Source organism: Vipera berus, assembly GCF_964194415.1.
Source record: "Vipera berus genome assembly, chromosome: 3".
Taxonomy (NCBI): Eukaryota; Metazoa; Chordata; class Lepidosauria; order Squamata; family Viperidae; genus Vipera; species Vipera berus.
In genome coordinates, this window is record NC_138204.1 from 81,133,392 (window position 1) to 81,148,187 (window position 14,796).

A 14,796-nucleotide genomic window follows, 5' to 3' on the forward strand; every position below is an offset into this window, starting at 1 on the left:
GCAGGCTGAATCCACATATGCTCCTCCTTCCTCTGGAGATGGCAGAATCCATAGGGGGGGGGAATAATGTTTTAAACATACATTTATGAATGTGATATAAATGGATTCTGACACAGAGTCATATTTGAGTCATTACCAAGCTGATCAATTGATATCAGTTGTTATAACCTTACTGTAAGAGATACAGGAATGCAATCACTTTCTCCACTAAACTATCATTCTTTCCAAAATGGTGTTGTCCACATATATTTGGAGGCAATTAAATAAATTACAACAGAAATGGACTAAATTAACTGTTAATCTTGTTCATTTCAGTTCTCAATTCTCCCTGCACTTTTTTATGATGATGGGGAATCAGCAATCATGAACTATTATAACTGATTCTATAAATCTTACGAAAATTTCTGGCTTCTCCATTTATTTGATTGTTCTTGATTTGTTTGTTTTTTAAGTCAAGTGTGGGGTGGTGGTTTTTTTACTTGACTGCAAGCAATAAAGTATCACACAAAATTCTATACCCAAAAGAGTACGAATTAAATGCATGTCATTCACTTGGTAGAGAACTGATAGTTTCATAAATATATATAAATAGAAAAAAATATTCCCAGCTTTTCTGTCCTTTAGAACTTTAAAATTAGCAGCCAGTCTAGATTTAGAAAGTGAGATAACCCTGTGTCAATTGAATGTGTGGAACAGAAGCGAAGATGGAATCAAATGAGCATGTTAATTAGTCATAGCGCCTGAACAGGTTGTAAATTTTGCCATTCTGTCTATTAACTCTAAGAATAAGCACAGAGTAGTCATTAACTATGTTCATAAACTAGGCTAAGCCAAAATTCTGACAGCATGAATGATTAATATACAGTCTGAAACTCATTTTGTGGTTGATTTAATTCCCAAATAAGCAATGAATTATTTGGCACCTAATCATGGAGAGAAACCATACAGAGTACCTGGCATATATATTATACAAAACATACCACAAAAGAGCTTTATAACTGCTTAAAAATTTATTGTCCAGATACATCTGGCATAGTACATTCTGATAACCAGTGGACATATTTCAGGTATTTACATCAGTGTAAGGATTATGCTTCCTTCACATTTCTTTAGGAACAAAAAAAATCATTTTTTGGAATATAAGATACTAATATAGAGAATATTTTTAGTTCCTAACTTTGCACTGAACCAATAACATTCATAATTATTGATGTACATGTTAAATATTCCACCATAGTTTTTTGGTCCAATACTGATGCAACTTTACTTTAAAACACTTTATGGTTGGCAATGATGTGATACTTCTGAAAAATGAAGTGGAAAAACAATTTTGGACAGTTACTTATTTGAACCACATACATACTAGAAACAACTATAGAAATTCCATTACATAAAATATGTTAGTCAAGTGAAAATTCAGCTGCACTTGCATATAGAAAGATACTATTACCCAATACACATGTATGTATGGACACACACACACACACACACACACAAACACACACACAAACACAAAGAGACATGAAGCATCCTTTGGCCCACACTGACATTGACAGATTGTGCAAAATAGAAAAGGAAAACAAAGGGAAAGACATGGTTCATACATCATTCATATATAACGTGGATTGTCTGAAAAGACAATATCAAATTGTTTGGTTTTGGGGCGGGTGAGTTAGCCACTGTAGTTTCTGCACTACAATGTATAGCTTACTATATACCATACGAATTAAGTTGCTGGAGTTTATTCAATTATATATGGTTAAAAGAAACCATAGTTTGGCACTGTAAGTGAAACCAGCCACAGAATCTTATGGCACCAGAGACTGACAACTTAATAATATACAGAATTAAAAGCCATGTGAAATAACAAACCTAATGAAAAGAATACGTTTGGGAGCAGCCTAGGTCTGCTACAATAATTGCAGATCAGTAGTTCATGGAACAAAATATATATTTATAATCAAGCAACGGATATGTATGTATGTATATGTATATATACATATATTCATATTCATTTTTATAACCTGCTAGCCCATAATCTGTTTGACTTTGTTTTATTGACTAAATCACAATTAGCTGTGGCCACACAATAACACAAACCACCCTTCGTTCCGTCCCTCAGCAGAAAATCTTTTTCACTGCCTCTGCAGATCTCCATAATTTCTACGAGCTATTATGCAGTTTTTGTTATCAGAGGCATCACCTACAGTCTTCTGACCTCATCATAGGTGCAGAGCCTTAGAATCTTCCTTTATTCCTTTGCCCTGTTCTTTCTGTCTTTCCTGTTTGTTTCTTCTGTTAGAGCAGACATGTCAAACACAAGGCCCGGGGGCCGAATCCGGCCCGTGAAGTGGTTTCATGTGGCCCGCGAAGCCATCCTGAAAACAGTGAGGGAACGGCCCCCCACTGCCTTGGCCCTGGCCCAGAGACCCTCCTACTGCCAGAGACCCTCAGATCTGTCCCACTCCTGCCCAGGCCCTCATAGGCACCCTTGACAAGAACGATGTAGAGCTGGCCACGCCCACCCAGTAGGCCATATGCACTCTAGCCACGCCCACCCAGTAGGCCACACCCACCTTGGCCATACCCACCTGGCCCCCTGAGGGCAACCGCAATGCTGATGCGGCCCTCAATGAAATTGTTTGACACCCCTGTGTTAGAGTAATAGTTAGACTAACAGTTTCTCCTGGCTTTTTCCTGCAGAAGGCAAAGTTAAAAGAAGGAATTCCTCTGAGGCATGAAAATAGTCCTTCCCCTAGGACAGGGGTATGCAACCTCGGCTCTTTTATGACTCATGGACTTCAACTCCTAGAATTCCTGAGTCAGCTGACTCAGGAATTCTGGGAGTTGAAGTCCATGAGTCATAAAAGAGCCGAGGTTGCCTACCCCTGCCCTAGGACCTAGGTTGATGGGCAATAACAAGTCATGTTTTGCTTGAATGCAAAAAAGGTGGCTTCTCATCATTCTTAGAAGCAAAGATGGATTAGAAATCTGTCATAATGTTTAAATAATTACAGGGATTTCAGTCCAGTCGTTTTTATTTAGAGAAAAGAACAAATATATTTTAAGAATTTTGAAATGGCGATTTAGAATTTACCATATCCACAATAATATGCGTATTAAAGAAATTGGAAAAATGCTTGCAACGAAAAGCTCATAAAAAGAAAAGGATATACAAAAATGTATACATGGTGTGTGAAAGTGCATATGAACAATCCGAGAAATTGTTTCTGCTAAATTCTTAAATAACAAGGCTGTGACAGGTAAGGAAAATTCAGCTTTCTTATAAAAATATTAATGCATAAGCTTTCGTGAAATATCATCCCGAATTAGAGGAGTACAAATATCCCAGGTAGACATTTGAAACAGGATACAGAAAAAAAATATCTAAGCAATATCTAGAAATCCGAATGGCTATGATTATGCAAAAAACTCCATGAATTTGGACAGTTGCTGCTGGAATACCAATAATCTTGGCCCTCCCTTTACTTTCACTACAGAAAGATTCATTTTCTAGCTATGATACAAACTTTGACCAGGTTGTCACTGAACGGTCTATTTTTTATGTATTTGATTAAGTGTAAGTCTTTGAAACGGAGATGAGCACCGGCCCCTAGAGTCGGAAACGACTAGCACCCATGTGCGGGGGAACCTTTACCTTTACCTTTTTTTAAGTCTACACACTGTTCTATTATGACAGCGAGGCTGGATGTCCCAAAGGTGCTTTTTTTTCAGCTTCTTGGATGAGAAGCAAAATATCTTCAAGGGGAAACAAAGTCCACTTGCCTTTTGAAAAAGCACCTTTGGGACAACCGTGACCTGGATGACTGAGAATCTCCATAGACGTAAGGCTGGATCATTTCAGATTTTTTTCTAAAGTATTAGTTTTTTAGGAAGGTGTGTGCATTTGTAAGGAAACAGTCTTGTGCCCTACCCCAAAGAAAATGTTATTCTGGACATCATGCCCCATAGGAAGTTTTAGAGACTACAGAGGTATGATCTATAAATATATTGGATGGGAATTCATGGAGACGAGGTGAAAAATTGCCATCTAGCTTTTATTTATTTATTTTTATTTATTTTAATTCCATTTATATCCCGCCCTTCTCCGAAGACTCAGGGCGGCTTACAAGTTTAGCAGTAGCCTTCATTCTATGTATATGCCTGCTTATCAGGGCTTTCACACACACCCCAAGCGGCATTATTACAGAGTCAGCTTAATTGCCCCCAACAATCTGGGTCCTCATTTTACCGTAAAGAATATTGCCGTGGTGTAATTCATTCCATATTTACAATATACCTTTATCTTCACTATAAGAACTAGGTCTCAGTAGTAAAATGGATTCAAACAATGGCTTTTAATTCATGGGGAAAACAATCTAATCCAGCTTTACTTAGCCTTGTGATCTCCAAACTCTAATACAGTTGGAGGATAGCAGCTCCTCTGTTTGGTTCTTTGTGCTACACGTGGTAGATTTCTCTAGAATTTCCAGGAAATCCATCTACAACAAAATATTTATTGTTATAAAATATCAAAAGCCCAGGCTATTTCTCATATTCCCACCATCAGCATAGAAAACTGAAATTACAGGAAATTCCTGCATTATAATAACCTTGGTAAATCTCTGTAATGTGGCTTGTGCATTGCTACATTTTATTAGATACCACAAATGAAGGCAACTTACCACCTGTCCAGGATCTCCTTTAGGCCCCTTAAGATTTTCCATGTCAAGTAGTCTCTCCCATTCTTCGTAATCATAATCATAATAATCAGCATCCAATTCATAATTGCCTTCTGCATTATAAATCTCATCAGTCTGAACTGTATGCTCATCCAATGAGTCAAACTGGTTAATTAAAGGTTCAGAATGAAAATCCTCATACAATGTTGAATTTAAAAAATGTTGTGTATCCATGAGTTCATATAAATATGGCTTTGATGTATTTTTCATCGTATGTTTGGCATTAGGATGCTTTATGTAAAACAGAGAATTGGAATTGGTTTTTCTTTTTATATTTTCTGTCCCAGAGTCTGTAGGATTTAAAGTTAATTTTGCAAGAGATACGGAATCACCTTTCCTTTTGCTGACAGGATGTTGGTGTTCTTTGGAGACACTCACAGTTTGCTGGTCATTTGGTTCTGACAAGGCAGTAATATTCCCTATGTAAAGAGGAGTCAAGGAAGAAGTTGTCTCCTTCAATTCTTGAGGATCTTGTACTGATGCTGACTTACTGACGTGAAGGTTTAGGGTACCTTTTCTTTTACTTAATGGTTGGGTTACTTCATCCAACAGCTTGCTTGAGACCACCCCACTTGGAGAATTGGGATGAGATCGGTACGTATCAGCTTGGCGACACTGTAGTTTCACATATTTGCAATAGTTTGTTGAGGCTTGTGCAGAGGGGATAATATCCAGCTGACATAACACACCTTCAAAGTTGACCGACTGGGAGTTCATTCTTCCTAAGGTAAATAAGCTGTGTGAATCGAACTGTACTTTGGAAATAATCTCCTTGCTGAAGTGTTTCCTTCCACACTGAGTATATAGGGACACTGATTTTTCTGTAACATCAATAGCAAAAGTGTGCCACTGCTCATCGTGAACCCAATAATCAAAGCATGCAGAGTGCTTCCCTCCAGTGTGCACCATTAGCTTCCTTGGTAGCAACTGTATACCAAACTGCAGTCTGTTTTTATTCCTAATGCTGAAAAGAAAGGCATTGTTTGCTCCGTAAGAGCGTAAGCTAATTAGTATGGCAAAACTGGAACCTAAGCCTGAGGCTCCCACTTGAGAGATGGGAACTTCAATGGCTGACTGAGTGGATAAAAGAACTCCAAATGCAGTTAGGTGAATCCCTTGAGGTGATGAAGCACGTGACAAATGTATCGTTGACCCTGTTGTTGGATGATGCATAGCTTGCCCACTTAGGCCTAAATGATGGAGAACATCTATGCCTGGAAGAGAAAGAAAAGGAGGTAAGAAAAATACTGCTGGCTTAAATTCACTCATGCGGTTTATAGCAATTTTTGCGAATTGCTGCACCAGTTTCACTTAGATGTCCGAAAAGGGCACTGTTCAGTAAAATGCAAATCTGTCACATGTAGGTCTGCAACATGCCTGATTCACACCAACATAGGACATAAGAATTGTGCAGTTACTAGTATAAACACTATTCAGTTATGTATGACATAACCTTAGAAAATGAGATAATAGTATCTTACAAAGGCTTGCATCCCACTATAATGTGACTTCCAGATGGCTGACCATGACTATGACCTTTAGATGAGGATAATAATTCCCCTAATGATTGCCAGGAGGAAGATTGTGTTAAGCCTGCTAGAGCAAAAACAAGGGCCTTAAAGATGAGTCAAGGTTTTATAAACTAGAGTTTACTCAAGCAGAAGCAACAAACCACTCAATTTTTTCCCCAACAAGATTATACATTGAATTTTTCTCTAATTTTTAACTTTTTAAATGGGATAACTTAGCCCATTCACTTCCACAAATTTTGTAAAACTTGCTAGTTTTCTGCCTACACTTTTATCAAACCTCCTTATTGATAAAATCTATATTTGGTAAATAAGAATTTAGATAGTACATTGATAATAAAAGATTAAATTTGAATAAACAGTAACCAACAATGATTTTTTTTGGGGGGGGCAGATGTTAATGTTGCTGACCATCAGCTTTAAGACAATGTCTATTTTGTTGAAAGTGAAAATCTAGAAAATCTAGTTTAAGATTCTTTAGAAAATCAACAAGGATGTATCTTTCTTTATACAAATAGCAAATTTAAGATTTTTTACATAAAAATAAATTCATCTATCCTTCCAAAGCAAACCAATAAAACTCAAACTTTTTTATTTTCAGTTATCAAAATGTTAATTGAAGCCAATGCCAAGCAAACTATTTTTCCTTTGTAAGGTATCTATAAAACTGAAAAGTACGACAGGCACAAGTTCTAAAATAGATATATATCAAAAAATTAAATACAAATGACTTCATTTCAAAGATAGAACACGCTCTATACTTATCAAAAGAAAACAAAATGTAATTTTCTCCTTCTACTCCAAAGAATTAGAATAAGCAAATGTAAGACTTCAACGTATGCGAGACACACTAAGCCTGTAATGAAAAGCAAAAGGAATTGCATATGATAAAATGAAAGGGAGTGCTCATTCTTCTCTCACCTAAGTCAAAGGAAAAATATGCTGTGTTGTCATGCCTCATATAGCAGAGGAATGCTGCTAAATTACAGCTCTTTAACATAACCAGACTAGATCTTTGTGCTAAATCAAAATCAGCTCTGAATGGGTCCCTTCTCATGATATCAGCTATCCTGATATGGACAGTAGATCTATTGCCAGCTTTGACGTTTAAAATCATTGCCTATACAAAATCATTGTAATGATTTTATTTTTATTTTTTTCCCTTGAAGAACCTTAGATCTGCTTCCAGGTGGTCTATTGATAGTTCTCTGATCATCCCATTTCTATCCCTCATTGGTAGGAACCCTTTATCACAACCTGCATTCCAAGGTGTGTGTTTTTTCTTCCAGTCTACATTCAGACATCAGTCAAATAAAACAGCTTGGCTTGACAATGTTTGGGAAGGATCAGGAAGTGGAAACACTGTGATGGGAAAGTGCCCATCACCAAAAATCTCATATACCGTAGGATGACAACAGAAGGTTAATACATTAAAAAGGTAAAGGTTCCCCCGCACATGCGTGCTAGTCGTTTCCGACTCTAGGGGCCGGTGCTCATCTCCATTTCAAAGCCGAAGAGCCAGCGCTTGTCCGAGGACGTCTCCGTGGTCATGTGGCCGGCATGACTGGACACCAAAGGCGCACAGAACGCTGTTACCTTCCCACCGTAGTGGTCCCTATTTTTCTACTTGCATTTTTACGTGCTTTCGAACTGCTAGGTTGGCAGAAGCTGGGACGAGTAACAGGCGCTCACTCTGTTACGCGGCACTCGGGATTTGACCCGCCAAACTGCCGACCTTCTGATCGACAAGCTCAGCATCCTAACCCACTGAGCTACCGCGTCCCTGTTAATACATTACAAAATCTTAAAAGGAAGTAGTCAATTTTTTAAAGTGCAAAATAAGCAGGGAAAGGAAGTTGAACTCTTTCTTATCCACATCCTTTTTTCCTCAGGAGTCTTTTCACTGCACAGATTTTTTTTTCCTAACTAAAGAGCCCTGTCAAGGTAAAAAGAAAAAGAGTACCTTTAAAATAAACTTTTTATAGGAAAATAAAAACCACAGGTATCAACTCCTGCATTTTTACCTAACTCATTCTTAACTTTAAAGTACCCTCCAAACAAACTTTTAGGGAATGAATAATTACTCCAGTAATTATTCTTAACTTTTGCAAGTTCACGATGGGTGGACTTCAACTCCCAAAATTCCCAAATCCCAAGACCGTCCATTTTAATTTAATTTAATTTAAATTAATAATTTGATTTCTATACCGCCCTTCTCCCGAAGGACTCAGGGCGGTGAACAGGGCAATACACAATAAAGATCAAATACAAAAATTAAAAAACCATTAAACATCATGCCCATAAAATCAATACATATTAAGTTAAAAACTAATTTTAAAAACCCAACCCCATCCCGTCAGACCAGGCCAGCTTGTTCGAAAAAGAATGTTTTAAGATCGCGCCGGAAGGAGCGAAGGTCGGGGGCCGTCCGGAGCTCAACCGGTAAGCGGTTCCAGAGGTCTGGCGCGCCCACAGAGAACGCTCTCCCCCTGGGGGTCACCAATCGGCATTCTTTGATCGGCGGCACCCTGAGGAGGCCCTCTCTGTGGGAGCGCACTGGATGGAGGGAAGTTGACGCCGGTCGCAGGTGTTGCCGTAGGTAATCCGGACCCATGCCATGAAGGGCTTTGTAAGTCATAACTAACACCTTGAACCTCACCCGGAGAGCAACCGGTAGCCAATGCAGCTCGCGGAGCAAAGGTGTAACATGGGAGTATCGGGAAACTCCCAAGACGACACGCGCGGCTGCATTCTGCACCAGCTGGAATCTCCGGGTGGACCTCAAGGGCAGCCCCATGTAGAGAGCATTACAGTAGTCTAGACGAGAGGTCACGAGCGCATGAGTGACTGTGTGCAAGGCATCCCGGTCTAGATAGGGCCGCAACTGGCGCACCAGGCGAACCTGGGCAAAGGCCCCCCTAGTCACAGCTCCAATATGCTCTTCCAAAGAGAGCTGTGAGTCTAGAAGGACCCCCAAGTTGCGGGCCCTATCTACGGGGGGTAATAGCTCACCCCCCATGGCCAATGATGGAATAATCGGAATTTCCCGGGATGCCGGCACGAACAGCCACTCAGTCTTGTCAGGGTTGAGTCGAAGCCTGTTCCTCCCCATCCAGACCCGGACCGCCTCCAGGCAACGGGACATCACGTCGAGGGCATCACTGGGGTGGTTTGGGGTCGAAATAAAAAGCTGGGTATCATCAGCATATTGGTGATACCCAACTCCAAAACCACGAATGATCTCACCCAGCGGCTTCATATAGATGTTGAACAGGAGAGGCGAGAGAACCGATCCCTGAGGAACTCCACAAATGAGAGGTCTCAGGGTCGATCTCTGCCCCCCTGCTAACACCGACTGTGAACGTCCCAGGAGGTAAGAGGAGAACCACTGGAGAACTGTGCCTCCCACTCCTAACCCCCTGAGACGTCGCAGCAGGATACCATGGTCGATGGTATCAAATGCCGCTGAGAGGTCTAAAAGGACTAGAACAGAGGAACCCCTGTCCCGAGCCCGCCAGAGATCATTCACCAGCACGACCAATGCCGTCTCCATGCTGTACCCGGGCCTGAAACCCGATTGGTACGGGTCTAGGTAGTCAGCTTCCTCCAAGAACAAAGGGAGCTGATGCGCCACCACGCTCTCAACAACCTTCGCCAAAAAGCGAAGGTTGGAGACCGGACGATAGTTGTTTAAAATTGCTGGGTCCAAGGCAGGCTTCTTGAGGACGGGGTCTCACCACCGCCTCCTTCAAGGCGGCGGGAAAACTACCCTGACTCAAAGAAGCAGTAATCACTGCCTGGAGCCAGCCTCGTGTCCCATCCCGGGCTGCATAAGTCAGCCAAGAGGGGCACGGGTCCAACAAACACGTGGTGGAGCTCAGCTTCCCCATGATCTTGTCCACTTCTTCAGGGGTCACAGGATCGAACTCTTCCCAGATTAAATCGACAAGACTGCCCGTATCCTCTTCGTCAGACTCTGCCCAGTCGGAGTCCAAACCGGTCCGGATCCGAGCGATTTTGTCCGACAGAAATCGACTGAACTCCTCGGCTCGACCCTGCAAGGGTTCCTCCCTCACCTCCTGATTAAGGAGAGAGCGAGTTACCCTAAACAGGGCGGCCGGGCGATTATCTGCGGACGCAATGAGGGTGGCAAAGTGGTTAGACCTAGCCACCCTCAATGCTGTGAGATAAGTTCTCGTAAACAACCTTAGTCGTAACCGGTCGGATTCGGATCGGCTGGACCTCCAACAGCTCTCTAGGCCCCATCTCCGACGCTTCATCTCGCGGAGCTCCATGGAGAACCATGGGGCCCGTTGGGATCTGCGTCGGGTCAAGGGCCGCATGGGTACAACTTGGTCGAGTGCCTCTGTGGCTGCCCTTTCCCAGGCTTCCACCAGGGCATCGACCGAGCTGTGAGCAAAGGAGGCAGGTGGGGGCCCAAGCGCCGTTTGGAACCGCTCAGGGTCCATAAGGCGCCTAGGGCGGAACCATCTTGTTGGCTCAGCAACCCCACGACAGGGAGTGGCAAAACGGAAGACCATCCGCAGGAGATGATGATCGGTCCATGACAGGGGTGAATTAATTGGGGAACCCCCCCAACTTGCCAAGGTTGAGAAACACTGGATTTATTCAGTTCCAATGGATGGAACCGCTATTTTCATGACTGGTTTGTTCTGATACATTAAACCTTATGTAGGATGGGGAGGCTGTGAAGAAGTCCCAGAAGTTATGCAAAGCTATTTATTAAAACCACATTAAGTCCTAGCATCCAATCCCATGAGTTATGGTAGTTTAATAATAATTCATATGATCAATCAACAATTTAGCCTCAGAAGTAATTTGCAAAAATATTTCTTGGCCTCAGAACATACCATCTTAGCATTTTAGACTAAAATTATGTAAAATCAATTATTCATCAGCATTAATACAAGTTGAAGCAAAAGCCAAAACTGAATAAACAAGAAGGATTTCCACAGATTTTTCCAAAAATTTTACCCTAATTTCTGAATTTGACTTTCTTCCATTTACCAAAAATATTATTAGCAATGTTAAGAACTGACACGTTTTTCTAATGTGTGTGTAAACAGACTTACACTCATACATTTACACAAAACCCTCACAATTTTGGAATTGTCACTGGATAAATAATTTTGTATTACCCCTTTTGAAAATTAGTTACGTACTTTGCTATTAAGAGATTGTTGAATAATACTTAGTGGTCGACAAAGAGCCAACATTAAAAAAGAGCAAGCATATTATATTCAGAAGAACTGAAAGATATATCATTTGAATGGGGAGATGGCATTATATATTTTTCAATTCCTTGGGATGTTCAGGCATAAAATAAACTTATTTCAGTCATAATTTATGAAAATTGCAGCGCTGATCATGCTGTAATTCAAACTGTCATTTTTCCCTTATTGGGAAAAAAAAGATTAGTTTAGAAATAAAGTCTGGAATCTAACAAACTCAGTAACGTTTTAGCTTCCTATTTTTCAATATTTCCCATAGAAAGCCATTTTGATGTTAAGCTATTACACTAGGAATCAGGAGACTGTAAATTCTAGCCCTGTCTTAGACGCAAAGCCCACTGGGTGACCTTGTGCTAGTCACTTTCTCTTTGCCCTAGGAAGGAGGCAATGGAAAAATGTTTCTGAAAAACCTTGTCAAGAAAATTGCTGGGACTTGCCCAGGCAATGTTTGAGAATTGGACAGGATTGAATGCAAAAATAGAAGTATCTCTCATAGGATTTTCAGAGTTTGAGGAAAAATCATTAGATAAGGAATTTCTGAATGGAACAATAAGCACTTTTATTTTATCTTACTCAGTGCTCTGAAAGAATATAATGGGGGTTAGACAAGGAGGTTATTGTTTTTTTAGTAGTAGTAGCAGTAGTAAATTAACCTGTAGCACTAGCATTCTGTTGAAGCTTGGTACCTTAGCGATTGTACATTTCTCTTTCACCAGCTTTCACAACCTGAACTTACAGCTAAATTTCAAAATTTCCTTGTTTTTGGTTTCTTTTGTTTGTCATCGTTGACTCCTGGCAACTGCCTGGACCAAGTATCAGTGTTTTGTTGGCAAGATTTCAAAACATCACCTACTTCCTAAGACTGAGAGAAAGTGACACAATTGGTCACACAACTGGCTTTGTGCCTACGACAGGACCAGAATTCACGGTCTCTCGGTTTCTAGTCTGATGCCTAAACCACTACATCAAATTGGTTCTCTATAATAATTCTCTTAGAAGATGCTTTAAAAAAAACGAGTGCTTTTAGAACATGTAATCCACTCCAGGTGCTTTGACTTTTTAAAAAAACACAAAAAAACCAAATCCATTAAGGATCTATTCTTTTTCTTTTCTCTGCACAGATGTTGGCATCTGACTTCATTTACTCTGTACATTAAAAAGAACAAAAAAACCCCTCAAATGAGATTTGCAACAAATATTTATGGTTTGTCGTCTTGAAAATGACTTGTTTCAACTTCAGAAGACTGTGCTTTCTTCCCCGTTTGCATGCAGATTTCATTAATCATTTTCCTACAGTGTGGGGGATAAGGGTAACTGTGCTGTTTTATCCCTCTGACACACCATTGCCAAGGAAGCATAGTTAGAAAAGCCAACAAACTTTTTTCCCCCTGTAGATGCCACATGTCTTCAATTTATTCTATATTTTAAGTGAGTTTCCGTTCTAAGAAGCTTAAGAGAAGCTGATATTGACAGACAAGTCAGACAATACATATCTTTAGAGTGTCTCATCTCAAGGCTTGGGGTAAGCAATAGCTGTTTGAATTTATCATATATACATCTAATGCTCAAAGAGTAGCTATGTAACAGAAAGGCTCCAATAAACTATTGAACTAGACCTATATTTGGGCTTTGCATTTAGGCTTCTTAAACAAGAATTCCACTATGAGCATAAAATAAGCAACACCACTCCAGCTTTTTTTTTCTTAACTAAACAAATTGATTGTTTATACCCAAATCCAAAAACAGCTCTTTGGGAGGCCAGATAAATCTTCTGAGTATATTCACGATCTGCAACTATGAAGAAAATCCTTAGAAGAGGATTCAGTTAACTCCAAAGTCAATAGGCCTGAAAGTGAAGCTCACTTAGAACATTTTGCATCTATTAAATTACGCTAAGCCAAAACAAAATGCATGATACTTTAGTGCAGTGTGTGAATTTACTAATCTCTCAACCTAACTCACTTCATAGGATTGCTGGAAGGTGACTGTCAGGTGCAAAAGATCAGATCCACATGTGAAGATCCAATTAAACTCATTTATTGCTAAAAGGCTTATGCACAGGAATTTTCTCAACTAATGATTCGCACCTGCTTGGAGTTAGATAAGGCTCCATGGAATTCAAGGGGAGGGTTGGACTTAGTCTGCTAGTGGCTATAGAGAGAGTCTACGCTCATCCTTCTTTTAACTCCACCCACAGGTGTTACCCCTCCTTCTTCTATAGTAACGTAGAAGAAAATGCCATGTAAACATTTCCTGGGCTTCTTGGAGAAAAGGCCAAGACTAATAAAAACATATTACGTGAATGGATATACAAATGTTTTTAATAAATAAGATATAACAAACCTATGAAACTTACATTTGCTTATTTGATGACAACCCAAAAATATATTCTGCATAATAGTAAAAAAATGATGCAAGAAGAATTTCTACTTATAACGATAACAGTAAATCGACATCCAGAGTGTTCTGAATGTCATACATTCTTTTACAATAACTACAAATAACTTTTCTATAGCTAACTCTGAGAAGTATTTATTCTGTTTCTTAAGTTCTGAAAGAGAAGGAAATGTCTTGGAAAAGTAAAGTCCTTTCAAATCCTAAAGTAAATGTCTCTATCCATAAAGGTAAAGGCAAAGGATCCCCCGCACATGCTTGCTAGTCGTTTCCGACTCTAGGGGCTGGTGCTCATCTCCGTTTCAAAGCCGAAGAGCCAGCGCTTGTCTGAGGACGTCTCCGTGGTCATGTGGCCGGCATGACTAGACGCCAAAGGCGCACGGAACGCTGTTACCTTCCCACTGTAGTGGTCCCTATTTTTCTACTTGCATTTTTACATGCTTTCGAACTGCTAGGTTGGCAGAAGCTGGGACGAGTAACAGGCGCTCACTCTGTTACACAGCACTCGGGATTCGACCCGCAAAACTGCTGACCTTTGATTGACAAGCTCAGCGTCCTAACCCACTGAGCCACCGCGTCCCTTCGTCATAACTGGGATGAAAATACAGTGAGATATCTTATCTTGTTCCCTGTGAAGAGCAAGCTAGGATCATGAGGTTCACAAGAGGGAAAATCAGACACTGGAGCTCCCCCAAATGAGTCAGCGTTCTACATTGCCCACAGTCACTGTTAAAGAGGGGGGCAAGTCATATAAATTATTTAAATTAATAAAATAAATAAAGATTCCATCCTGAAAGTTTTCCAACATTAGCAATGGGAATGAAGTGGAAGAGCCCAGACACCTAGGTCATAAAATGGATATATTGGAGCCTATAATTG

General features: G+C 40.3%; 1 protein-coding gene across 1 annotated transcript in view; it reads right to left on the reverse strand.

Moving 5' to 3' along the window:
• The window catches only part of COL24A1 (collagen type XXIV alpha 1 chain), a gene marked incomplete at its 5' end in the record, with an annotated part of 153,334 nt that overhangs the window by 123,007 nt on the left and 15,531 nt on the right, over positions 1 to 14,796 (reverse strand). Inside the window, one exon of the mRNA XM_081325373.1 lies at positions 4,686 to 5,956. Within this exon, the coding sequence (XP_081181499.1) occupies positions 4,686 to 5,956 (1,271 nt within the window). The remainder of the gene's footprint in view (positions 1 to 4,685; positions 5,957 to 14,796) is intronic.